Below are 12,449 nucleotides of genomic sequence, written 5' to 3' on the forward strand. Positions count from 1 at the left end.
TACTCCACACTACTGCTGACATAAGGAAGAACGCAAAAGACACTGCAAATGTAAACCTCTGGTATAGCCTATTATTAATGTTTGTATAAATGCATGTTGTTTAGCACAATTAACTTTTAGCCGCATATTATTATTACTATTAGTAGTAGTAGTAGTCATATTTTCTTTCTATAAATCTTTTAAGATGTCACAAGAACAACAGAGCTCCACCTCTTCTTCCACCGCACAGAACTGGAATGAATTGTTAGCATCAATTGGCATATAGTGCAATAAGTGATGGATATAGTTAACAAACAACATAAATGTACAGTATCGCTTTAAATAAAGACTTTTGTTTGAATGTTTATAATATTACAAGACATCCACGTTTCATTATAAGTGGATTCTGTGCCTGGCACTTTTACCACAGCTGCAGACCAGCAGTCACTGGCTTCTTGGAGCAGAGGCAGGGTATATGGACCGGCAGATGTGTACAGGAACATTAGGATGCTCAGCCTGGTACTCCGCCTATATTTTGTGTCACTATTAATTTCCTGCATTCGGTGAAACTGGTGGTATTTACATATCACTCTTAAAATGAATGAACTCTTACCTGGCTCAACTAATAATCTACATCAAATCAAACTGCCGACTGGCGCGCATCCATGATATAGACACTCCTACTGAGACTATTGTAACATATGCAATGATAATGACACAACATTATTGTGAAATACATAAACATAATGTTATCTTGTAATAACACAATATTTTTTTTCTCTCTGTGGCGCTAATACGCTTCCATACATGAAGCTCTCCTCATGATATTCAGTCGCTCTTTTACTAATTACTAGGCAGACACGGACATTTACATATCCTCTCCACTAAATTACTATGAGTTGAGTAGTCTGCATTTGTACGGCCGACTTTGTTTTCCTAAATCAGAACAGCATAGCAACGCATTTCCTGAAAAGCAGGGCAAAAACATTGTGAGGAAAACTGTCATGACTTGTCCATGTAAACAACCGTCATTGTTATTAATTATGTACATGTTAAAACGTCTGCTGATGATAGCATAGCTTGCCTACACTATGATTCATGTTATCTCTCTTTGCAATAGTGCACATCATTCAGTTGAGGTAATGTCACAGAAATTATTGCTCAATTTGCCATCCAGTTTTCCAGCTTTCTGGCAGCATGTAAAAACCTGAGGGAGGAGGACAGAAGCCCTCTGTCTGCCTGCTTCAATTGACTGTAAACAGGAAAACATTAACGTTTCCCACCCTTTTTAAAAATTCCATTCCATCAGTGACCACAGCTGGTTTACTATATGAATTTGGTTATATCTATACATATACAGTGTCTATAGAAAGTCTACACCCCCTTGAACTTTTTTCACATTTTGTTGTGTCAGTGCCTCAGAGTTTCATGCATTTAAATGATGATTTTTTTCCACTTATCTACACACCATACTCCACACTGTTAAGGGGAAAAAGGTTTTTATTGAGAAAATATATATATATTAAAAATACAAAACTGAAAGATCATAATTGGATAAGTCTCCACCCCCCTGAGTTAATACTTGGTGGAAACACCTTTGGCAGCTGTGAGTCTATTGGGATAGGTCTCTACCAACTTTGCACACCTAGATTTGGCAATAGTTGACCATTCTTCTTTACAAAACTGTTCAAGCTCTGTCAAGTTCCTTGGGGAGCGTTGATGGACAGAAATCTTCAAGTCATGCCACAAATTTTCGATTGGATTTAGGTCGAGGCTCTGACTGGGCCACTCAAGGACATTTACCTTTTTGTTCATTAGCCACTCCAGTGTTGCTATGGCTGTGTGCTTTGGGTCGTTGTCATGCTGAAAGGTGAACTTCCGTCCCAGTTTCAGCTTTCTTGCAGAGGGCAGCAGGTTTTCCTCAGTCTTATCTGTACTTTGCTCCATTCATTTTCCCTTCTATCCTGACAAGTGCCCCCGTCCCTGCCGATGAGAAACATCCCCATAACATGATGCTGCCACCACGATGCTTCACAGTAGGGATGGTGTTCTTTGGGTGATGTGCTGTGTTGGGTTTGCGCCAAACATAACGCTTTGCATTTAGGCCAAAAAGTTCCATTTTAGTTTCATCAGACAACAAAACTTTTTGCCACATGGCTACAGAATCTCCTGAGTGTTTTTTTGCATACTTCAAACGGGATTCAAGGTGGGCTCTCTTGAGTAATGTCTTCCTTCTTGCCACCCTACCATACAGGCCAGATTTGTGGGGTGCTTGGGATATTGTTGTCACATGCACACTTTGACCAGTCTTGGCCATAAAACCCTGTAGCTCTTGCAAAGTTGCCATTGGCCTCTTGGTAGCCTCTTTGATCAGTCTCCTTCTTGCTCGGTCATCCAGTTTGGAGGGACGGCCTGATCTAGGTAGGGTCTTGCTGGTGCCATACACCTTCCACTTCTTAATAATACCGTGCGCCAAGGGATATTCAAGGCCTTTGATATTTTTTTATACCCAGCCCCTGATCTGTGCCTTTCAACAGCTTTGTCCTGGAGTTCTTTTGAAAGCGCCTTGGTGCTCATGGTTGAGTCTTTGCTTTGAAATGCACTACCCAGCAGAGGGAATCTACAGGAACTGCTGAATTTATCCTGAAATCATGTGAATCACTACAATTTAACACAGATGGAGGACACTTAACTTGGTGTGTGATTTTGAAGGCGATTGGTTACACCTGAGCTAATTTAGGATTGCTAGTACAAGGGGGGTGGACACTTATCCAACCAAGCTATTTCAGTTTTTATTTTTAATTCATTTTCTACAAATTTCTAGAATATTTTTTTTCACTAGGAAGTTGTGGGGTAGGATGTGTAGATAAATGAAAAAAAAAATGTAATGCATTTTAATTCCAGGCTATAAGGCAACAAAAGGTGAACATTTTAAAAGGGGGTGTAGACTTTCTATAGGCACTGTATGTATATATATATATATATATATATATATATATATATATATATATATATATATATATATATATAATGCTTCCTTGCTTTACTATAATGACCTGTGCTTTACAATGCTTTGAGTATTTAGAAATTTGAAAAGAAACTTTAAATTCAGTAACAAATGTTTCAAATAAAATTAATTCCCAATGTCTTCAAGAATTTTAGTCAGAGCGCTTGTCATTTACTTCACACAATAGTGGGTGTTTCACAGTAAAGAATCAAATCCCTATGGCATCGCAATATCCACTTGATGTAAGAAGAAACAGATGCCTGCAATACCTCTCACACAGAGCCTTCTGTCCTGCCTGCAACAATTACAAGCATATTCCTGATGGCTACAGAGTAAACAAACACCAAAGATTGAACACACCAAGACTTTTATTGGATTTCCAGTTTCTTTTGGTATTTCTAAATACCACCATTTGTGTTTTATATCCAGCTATGACATGTTTAGGAGGCAGTGTGGTCCAGTGGTTAAAGTCCAGAGCTTGTCAGCAGGTGGTCACTGGTTCAAATCCCACCTCTGCCACTGACTGACTCACTGTGTGACCCTAAGCAAGTCACTTAACCTCCTTGTGGTGAGATGTTAAATCAATGTCCTGTTGTAAGTGACTCTGCATATAATGCACAGTTCACAGCCTACCTCTGTAAAGTGCTTTGTGATGGTGGTCCACTATGAAAGGTGCTATATAAAGATATTATTATGCTTGCTATGTTTTTAGTCATGGTGTACATACAGCAGCAAACTTTTATATTATTATTATTATTATTATTAACTTTAATTTATTATAGCGTCTTTCACACCTAGGTGTCTCAAAGCACTGTACAAAACAATAAAACAGCAATCAATTAAAAAAATCTATAAATACATAAATAAATAAAATACAATAAAATAGGTCAATATAAAAAAAAAATCGATCATAAAAGTACAGTATATTATAAAGAAAAATAATTACAGACTGCAGTAGAAAACGAGTTTAAGAAAATACAGCAGAAAGTGCATCTTAAGGGTTTTTTTAAAATTTGGCTACTGTTGTGGATTCTCTAATAAAGGTTGGTAGTGAGTTCCAAAGAAAAGGAGGAACACAGTTAAACTATGCCCTCCAGGTGTAACACGTTTTGGAACCATGTATTTTAACAGTCCAGAGTTAGAGGATCTAAGCTGCCTCCCAGGGATGTAAGGGCTAAGAAGGTCCATTATATAACTAGGACCCTGAAGCCTTGTAGGTCAACAATAATATTTTAAAGGAAACACGGAACTGGATAGGAAGCCAGTGCAAACGCTTCAGGGCCGGAGTAATGTGGATTGTCTGCTTGGTACCGGTAAGAACCCCTGCTGCTGCATTTTGCATCATCTGCAATCAATGTAAAGAGCGAGCAGGAAGATTAACAAAAATATCATTGCAATAATCCAACCAAGACGTAACAAATACACAAATGAGAATCTCAGCATCCCTAGGGGGCAGAGAATGACACACTCTGCAAGTAATAAAACCCTGTCTTCACCACTGAAGAGATATGTTCTTCAAATAAAAGCTTTGAGTCAAGTTGAACACCTAAGCTGCTGACTAACAAAGAGGCATCTGCAAGGCAGTCACCAAAATAACATGAAAACCCAGCACAAGAGCAAAGCTGGTATTAGATCCAGTAACCAGTAACTCAGTTTTACTAGCATTCAGTTTCAAAATATATATTTGACATCCAGGTTTGAATATCTGCCAAACAAGCAGATAGGACTGTGTAAGGATTGCATTACTCTAAGAAGATACATTGTTGTACAACATCTATTACCAGAACTAACTGGCACCAGGCCATAGTTTGTTGTATTTGTACTACCCATCTTATTATATATTGTTATCCATAGTACTGCAGATTTGTTAATGGCATTCCAGATCCATTACCTCCCGAAATAATTATCAAGTAACTACTGTACCTGCACAGATTTGTACTGTGAATACACCTACCAGAGGTAGAGGGCTGGGCTGAATGATTATGGGGCAGAAGAGCATTGCACAAAAGTGATGCTTGTATTAAAATGTATTAAAAGAGGCGTTTGTAAAATAGAACTTGATCATCCAGTTTTTTCTCAATTTCCCTTTTCAGCAAAACCATTGTTTTTGTGCATCCTAGCCTCATAAAGTGGTGTATGGCGCCATCTAGCGAGTATAATGTGGAATGCACAACACACGCTTTTGGGAGATGAAGAGACGATCTGGACTGAAGCTCGAGATGTACATATCTATCTCATCTGTGCAATTTTTAAAGACAGACACGTTATTAACAAACTAAACTCCCTAGGTTAGTTCAGAATGTGTCTAGCAAGTCACCAGGGAGAAGTGAAAATGTCATTCTCCAGTGAAGTGCAAGAATATATATCATTTTGAAAATAATAATAATAATAATAATAATTACTAAAACATGTGTTTCTTTCAAAAATACACATCATCTGAGTCCTACATAGTGAAAAGAAGAGTGGGACAGGTGTACAGTAAAGGCAGAATACATAGGGTGTACACAATTAAATACATATACATATCATTCATGTTATTTGGTTTCCATACTTGTTTTGTTTCCATTTTTCTTTTTATCCTTGAAACTTGTTTTTTTTAAGTTTGAGCTTAGAGTAGAAATATGTTCCGTTATTAACGACCATTAGAAGATGCTTCAAGTTCCCCACAAGAGTTGTTTGGATCATCAGTGTGAGACTAAAGATAAGAGAGTCCGACTAGTTTGATTATTAGCACACAGTCTACACCTGAGCAAGCTTCCCTGCTGACAACTTTAAGGTGGTTTGGTAGAGCTGTTGCTGGCTGCTAAGCTTGATATTGTTGTGTAGATATTGCATTACAAGTTAAGTGCACTGAAAGAATCCCTAAAGAATGCTTTGGTTCTTTGAATGGGTCTCCTGCATGATGTTAGCAAACAAAGTGACAAAGTCTGCTTGTGGTATCAGGAAATCATTATGTACACAGATACCTGTGCGTATGCTAACAACTGTTCCTAAGACACTGACCACACACATTATACACAGAGAAATAGCATAGAAACATTGAGTATTATACAAGGACAAACCACAACGGAGCTTACCTGTTCAAAATGGGGGCTATGTACTGCTGCATTGGGGGAACACTGCTTGCCTTTGGCCTTCTCAGTTTCTTCTCTGGGGTTACTGCCTTCTTTCCAGTTTTCAGTTACAAGCCCTGGTACATTGGGTGGAGTGTCAAAATCGCCACTCCTATCTGGAATGGAGTTTTGGTAGGAAAACTCATTTTTAATATTTGCTACAGGAGTTATAAAGCTTGTTGAACACTTCGCAGTGCTTCATTTGGAAAAGGGAAACCAATGCCATCTGGCAAGGGGTGTTGTGAGCCAGAATCGTTATAATTTTGGGCCTTTGTCTGCCAAGTGCCTTGCTTTGAAGGGTCCTGTATGCTTATCCACAAAAGCAGTGCTAAGTGATTTTACTTTATAATCCCTTATGGTATGTTGAATAGGAGTTTTCACTGTAACTATTGAACTTCACCTTGAAGTCTTCACATATGCATTATGTTCTATAATAATAAAAGTATACAAAAACCTTGTAAGTAATTATCATAAGAAATTATTTGGTGAACTTCGGTGTTCAATAAATACGGCTCCTGTTTCAGCCTGGTATGATACAGGTGCATAAATTAATCTTACCTACGACAACATTAGATAGTCCAAGATTAGTGCTTATCAGGGTCTGTTAACCATCACAGTTGTCCTGCAATGTGTGTTTACATATAGCAGGCTGCCAGGAAGATTTGTTTTAAAATACTCACCCCTCCCCTTAACCATTAAAATAAATTTTCCACATACTGTACCAAGTCGCTACAAAATATGTATCCACCCTCCGCAAAATAAATGTCCCTCTTACCAAATGTGCATCTATGTATTTAGCTTCTCTGCCTTCCTTCTTATTTAGATTTATTACGAGCATATTTAAAAACTAAATTCACATCACAGCTCTAAATACAATTATTGATATACACATACTTTTGAATTTGTACTTTTGAATTAATGTATTTTAATGTTTCAGGCCATCATTACTGGCACGTGTGTGCTGCTGGCGTACAGAGAACAGACCAAAAGATCACTGGTAATGTAAATAATGATCAATTTGTTTATTTACATACAGTATAAAGAACTGCCTCCATCACCTCCTAGTATTGCTGTTAAGCCGATTACAACACATTTTGAGTCAGTGTAACATATTGTAAATAACACATGATTTAATCATGTGTTAGAATAAAGGAATACCTAACACATGCTTAATTTGCAGACTATGTATTTTTTCATTGCAAATCTTTAACAAACTTCAGGGGAGAAGAAATAGCACATTCTTAGAAATGCCCCCTTGTATCAGGCTTGCTCAGACAGCTTCTTCAGAGAAGGTACAATTATCTGCTGACTTTATTAAACACTCATTTCCATGCTGAAACAGTAATAAATGAAGATTAAGAACATATTTTGTGGGATTCTAAACAGCTACAGAATGATATATTATGAAAATTCAAAATTGTAAGTATTCTTTTAACAAAGCAAAACAAAAAAAAAAAACAGGAATTAGTGAGTATTTAATACAGTAATCTTTAATTCACAAAGGGTCTGGTTAAGAGTATGGTTGGAGTCAAAGGATAAATTAACTTCTCCATCCAATAAAAAACAAACAAATTAAAGAGAAAAAAAACTCTCAAAACACTCCTATTTTTCACCCTATAGGTATCCACAAGAAATAAATCAAACAGGCAAAAAGTTATACAATATAATTTAAACCTGTAACATCAATTGAACCCTCACAAAACAGATGATTAAAATGAAATAAAACAAAATGACTTGATAATGTCTTGTTTCAATCCTAGTTACTGGTACAGTCATTGTTGCCTGGCTAACATGACCAGCTGCCATCTGTGAAACCAGCTGAAAGTGGTACCAGCTTGTTTTTTTTGTTTATTATTGTCAGTGTGCCCAAAACTCTGTTATCAGTCTGAAATGCATACTGAAATAATTTCAAAAACAGCTTGTGGTTACACTTTAATAGATGGAGATATAATAACATTCTTAATCAGTAGGGGCAAGTGATGTCGTAAAAGAAACACACACACACACCCTATGTGTGTTCTCCTTTTTATATCTTAGTTTACAAGGCCATTGTGTGCATAGCTAAAACTACCTCTAGGGAATGGTTACAAGATTCATAAAAATGTGCACTAAAGGCTATGCAATAAAATAATGTAGTCAAGAATACAGCTTACAATATGTTTTGAAGGAAACACACAACAATATACATGTATTTTAATTTGAAATCATCTATGGCAATTTTCAATGACATCTGGTACTACACAAGGTCAAAGAACGTTTTGTTTGCTTGCCTTACTTTGATGGAATCTGTTACTGTGTCACTTCATAGGTCATTACCCTTCAGTGTCTTTGGGGTCCAACATGTTACTGACTGCACAGTATGCCAGTCAATAGGGAAAGGTGTTGGATGGCTAATGACATGAGAGAAGGCACTGAACTCTCCTGGTGAAATGGCAAAGGAAGTACAAGATGACCAGTGGTGTAGTCGAGCCGGAACGCGCCGGAACGTGCCGGAACGTGCCGGAACGTGCCGGAACGCTGTTCCAGTACTTTGTTCAATAGACAGAACCTTGATTTAAGAATTAACTTAAGAATCTTTAACTTTTTTTATGAAAATGCTTTTATAGCGCCCGACCGCTGTAATTTCGGGGCATGCGCACCGATGAAGTGATCCCATGCAATTGAAGAAGCATTAAAAACCAAAAAATCAGTGTCCGATTCCCTACGTGCCACTACTGATGGTACTCGATTAGGAGTCTCCGTCTCTGATAACTGGCGTGTATTTTAAATGTTTGCAGTCAAGTCACACACATCTCCTGATTCCCGCACAATTGTACGATTCAGTCATTCATCCTTGTGATGAAATGAAAAGAACATTAGGAACTTATATTACAAACTACACTACTAAAGTTTATTAAGGCTAACACCAAGGGGATAAAACTCTCATCCAAAGGAAGCCATTTCTCTTTTTCCATCGAACCCGTGAGGGCGATCGATGTAACCTCGTGGTTGGTGGTCGTCTTCTCTTTCAGGGAACCAGGGTTACGGTAAGTAACCTAACGTTCCCTTTCAATTCGAAGACGACCACCAACGACATTACGTATGGGATAATGTATACCATTGCAATGCATGCCTTACGATGCATTCACTTTGCTATGCTACTAATAATAATAATTAAACATGCAAGCAGGGTTGATTTAAATAAATAAATAAATAAATAAATAAATTACAAAACATACAATAAAAGAACAAGACTGAACAATTAGCACAATGCTGACAAACACACATTCTATAATACATTAGGGTACAACTGAATTTGGCAAAATAAGAGGAAATTTGTATGTCCTATTTTTGGCTAGGCTTTAGCTCTAATGGTCTTAAATGCGTATTTTGTACTTATGATTGTAGATAGCCCTGTTTAAAGGGGCCTTGGAGAATAGGCAAGATTACATTTTTTGATAACCAACACCTGGTGTGAGGGACTATACAATGTTTATGACTTATAAACAATTACTAGAAAGACGTGCAGTGGTGTAACAAAAAAAACACATATTTTTAAAAAAATACACAATTGTTTATTATAGTATTCATTTTCTCCACAGAAGTCATTACCTGCAGATAACTGGCCTTGTATTTTAGTAATTGTACTTTCTTTTTTGTTTTATCCTAGTGGGAAGTTAGCTACACCTTTGCCATCATGTGTACCATGTTCTCTCCAGTACAATTTGCAATCGCCATTGCCTCCATCTTGATTGGCCCATATTGTTACTACGCATTCGCTGGAGCCGTTGGAACCAATTACCTTGGCTACGCTGTGGAGCTCCCTTTTCCCTATGCCAAGTTTCAGAATGTATGTCAGGACCCCGTGTTCTATCAGTGGTATCACCTGGGCCTGCAGCTCCTAGACCTTGTCACCAGTGTCATTATCTTCTGCTTATCCCTGACCTTTATTATCAGGCTGACAATGAGGCTCCACCAAAATGGCAATTTAAATGTAAGTACGTTTATAGAACACCACAGCCAATGAGAATCGATCCCCCTATCTGAGTCGCTCTGAAATTGCAGCATTGCAAAGCTGTATTTTCAATCTTTGCTTTTTTTAAAAATACGTTTACAACAAAATAACATTAAAATATTGGGGCAGTTCCACATGTGTTCATAGGCTTGCTTTTTTAAAGGCCCTTTCATGATCTCTGAGTACCTGTATTTTAATTCCCTGCTTTTTTTGTCACAGAATATACATTGCATTTTACGTAAGATAATTTTACATGGCATATTTGCATTCTTCTGTGTCACAAAATTCAGATTAACTACATGGCAATATGTAAATGAGAGTTTATGCTTTGCTCATCTGTACTGCATGAATGGCTATGTAGAGTGCCAAGGCAGATCAGGTTAGTTAAACTTTTTACATGTTTTCTCACTGAGATTTGCATTCTCTGCACAGGTAATTTGAGGTACAGGTACTGATCTTTATCGCTGCCATTTTAGTTTATAGTTTATCTGCTGTGTGAACTTAAACACAGAACTCAAGTTTGCATTAGCACAGGGACTGTTGCCCTGTATTGCTGCCCTGGCTCGGAGAATGACCCTTCACGAAGAAATTCAACCCAGTGGACTTTACCATGGTTATCATGGCATTTTTAATTCTTGAGACATAGCTGATTTATCCTAAACTTGATCATTGCCAAAATAAACAGAATGTGTCTCCCATCTGATGTACCATTAGGAAATTGCAGTACAGTGACAAGAAATGTACTCTTCAGAACGATTGCAAAATCAAAAAAGTGAAGGGAAAGTTTTTATTTTTTTAGTTTATTTGTTTATTTATTTTTTTAAAGTAATTTGAAGCTACTTGCTCTTAAACAGTTTCAGTTTAGTTTATCCACTTTGTGCCCACAGGGCTAGCACAGGTACATCTCAATAGTGTAGCATTAATACAAAGAGAGGCCTAAGTAACAGTAAACATCATATTATACCACCATTTATAAATCTGCTTTTTTAAAAAATAAACTTATTTCACTGTATTTTTTGTCTTGTATTAGTGGGTCTATAAATCCCTGCAGGAGAAAATAATTTATCATCTCTTTAAAAATAGCCCCAATCTCTTTCCATGTTGGGATAGGTATAAAGTAGACAAATTCTGTAATCCTTATTATTCTTTCTTCACAGAAAACAAGGCATGGATGGTAAACTGTACATGTTGCCACTGATGGTCCCGGTCAAATATGCCCCTGAAAAAAGAAGAACTGAATAAATCTAATACCTGTAGTCCTGTGTTATCTGAAGAATTAGTATATAGTATGTTGTTTATTCAAGATTTGTTGAACCTTCTGGATGGGTGTAAGAAATTAAAACATGCACGTACAGTATATGTATTTGAAATATTCTATTTTCCTAGCACATCTTAATTATAGAGGTTGCTTTTGAAAAAAATGAAAAATGTATAGTACACTTTGAATTTTTTATTTTTTTTTATCACGTTATTTCTTGATACTTAACATAAGGCTTTTTTTATGGTTGACAGTTACAATGGGCATTAGAAAATCATAGATATACAATGGAGTCTACCAGAGGACCCCAGTTTGGGAACCAGTGTCCTGGAGTACTGTAAATTATTACAGTATGATATGCTGTTCATTGTGTAATGCATGTAATTCATCTTTTGTCAATTTACATTAGTTTTATATTTAACTGTTTATAAAATGTCCGTATGATTGTCTTCAATAAAAGTTTATATGAATTATTGTTTCAATCTCTTGCCATGTATGATTATGTTTGAAAGGTTTAAATGAGAACCAAAAACCTAAAATCCTAAATCCTAAACTTTTTATAAATTCTTTTGTATTGAATATTGTATGTGGAATTCAATGCCAAATTTGAAATACAAGCAATAGTAAAATATAAAAACAGAAATGCTAAATCAAGCCTACTTTTTATGGAAAATGTATGTGATAGTTTACACGGTAAATAACTTTAGAAAAATAAACATTGAATATATTAAACACAGATTTTCAACATTCAATATGATACAGTGCATTGTGCTAATAATAAAGGAAACATTGAGAGTAGTTTTCCTGATGCCAACCTTAAAATGACAATGATAATTTAACTCTGATCTTTCGGGAAAAACATTGCCACTGACACCATGCCAAATCAAGTTTGATATTAATTTACTAAGGAAATTGTATTTTTTTTCATCCCGTTTTCAAAGTGCTGGAAACACAAAACTATACATCTGGGACACATTATGCTTCTGCTATGAAAGAGAGATCAGGCTGCTGAGCTCATTGACTATCTGCAAAACAGTTTAGAGTCAACAAGTGGAAAAAGAGATTAACCAATGAAAAACAACAATGGTACTCACTATG

The 12,449-nt window shown here is 36.6% G+C and overlaps 1 protein-coding gene across 2 annotated transcripts; it reads left to right on the forward strand.

Moving 5' to 3' along the window:
- Positions 1–6,026: 6,026 nt before the first annotated feature.
- On the forward strand, positions 6,027–11,821 carry LOC131739980 (transmembrane protein 212-like). Of its 2 annotated transcripts, XM_059034174.1 has the most exons (4): positions 6,027–6,231; positions 7,037–7,096; positions 9,749–10,072; positions 11,251–11,821. In XM_059034174.1, the coding sequence occupies exons 1-4, from the start codon at positions 6,073–6,075 to the stop codon at positions 11,269–11,271; spliced, it is 564 nt and encodes a 187-aa protein (XP_058890157.1). In that variant the 5' UTR covers positions 6,027–6,072; the 3' UTR covers positions 11,272–11,821. The 2 variants fall into 2 exon arrangements, with proteins under 2 accessions (XP_058890157.1, XP_058890158.1); XM_059034175.1 differs by lacking the exon at positions 7,037–7,096.
- Positions 11,822–12,449: the final 628 nt, after the last annotated feature.

This window comes from Acipenser ruthenus, chromosome 12 (genome assembly GCF_902713425.1).
Source record: "Acipenser ruthenus chromosome 12, fAciRut3.2 maternal haplotype, whole genome shotgun sequence".
NCBI lineage: Eukaryota > Metazoa > Chordata > Actinopteri > Acipenseriformes > Acipenseridae > Acipenser > Acipenser ruthenus.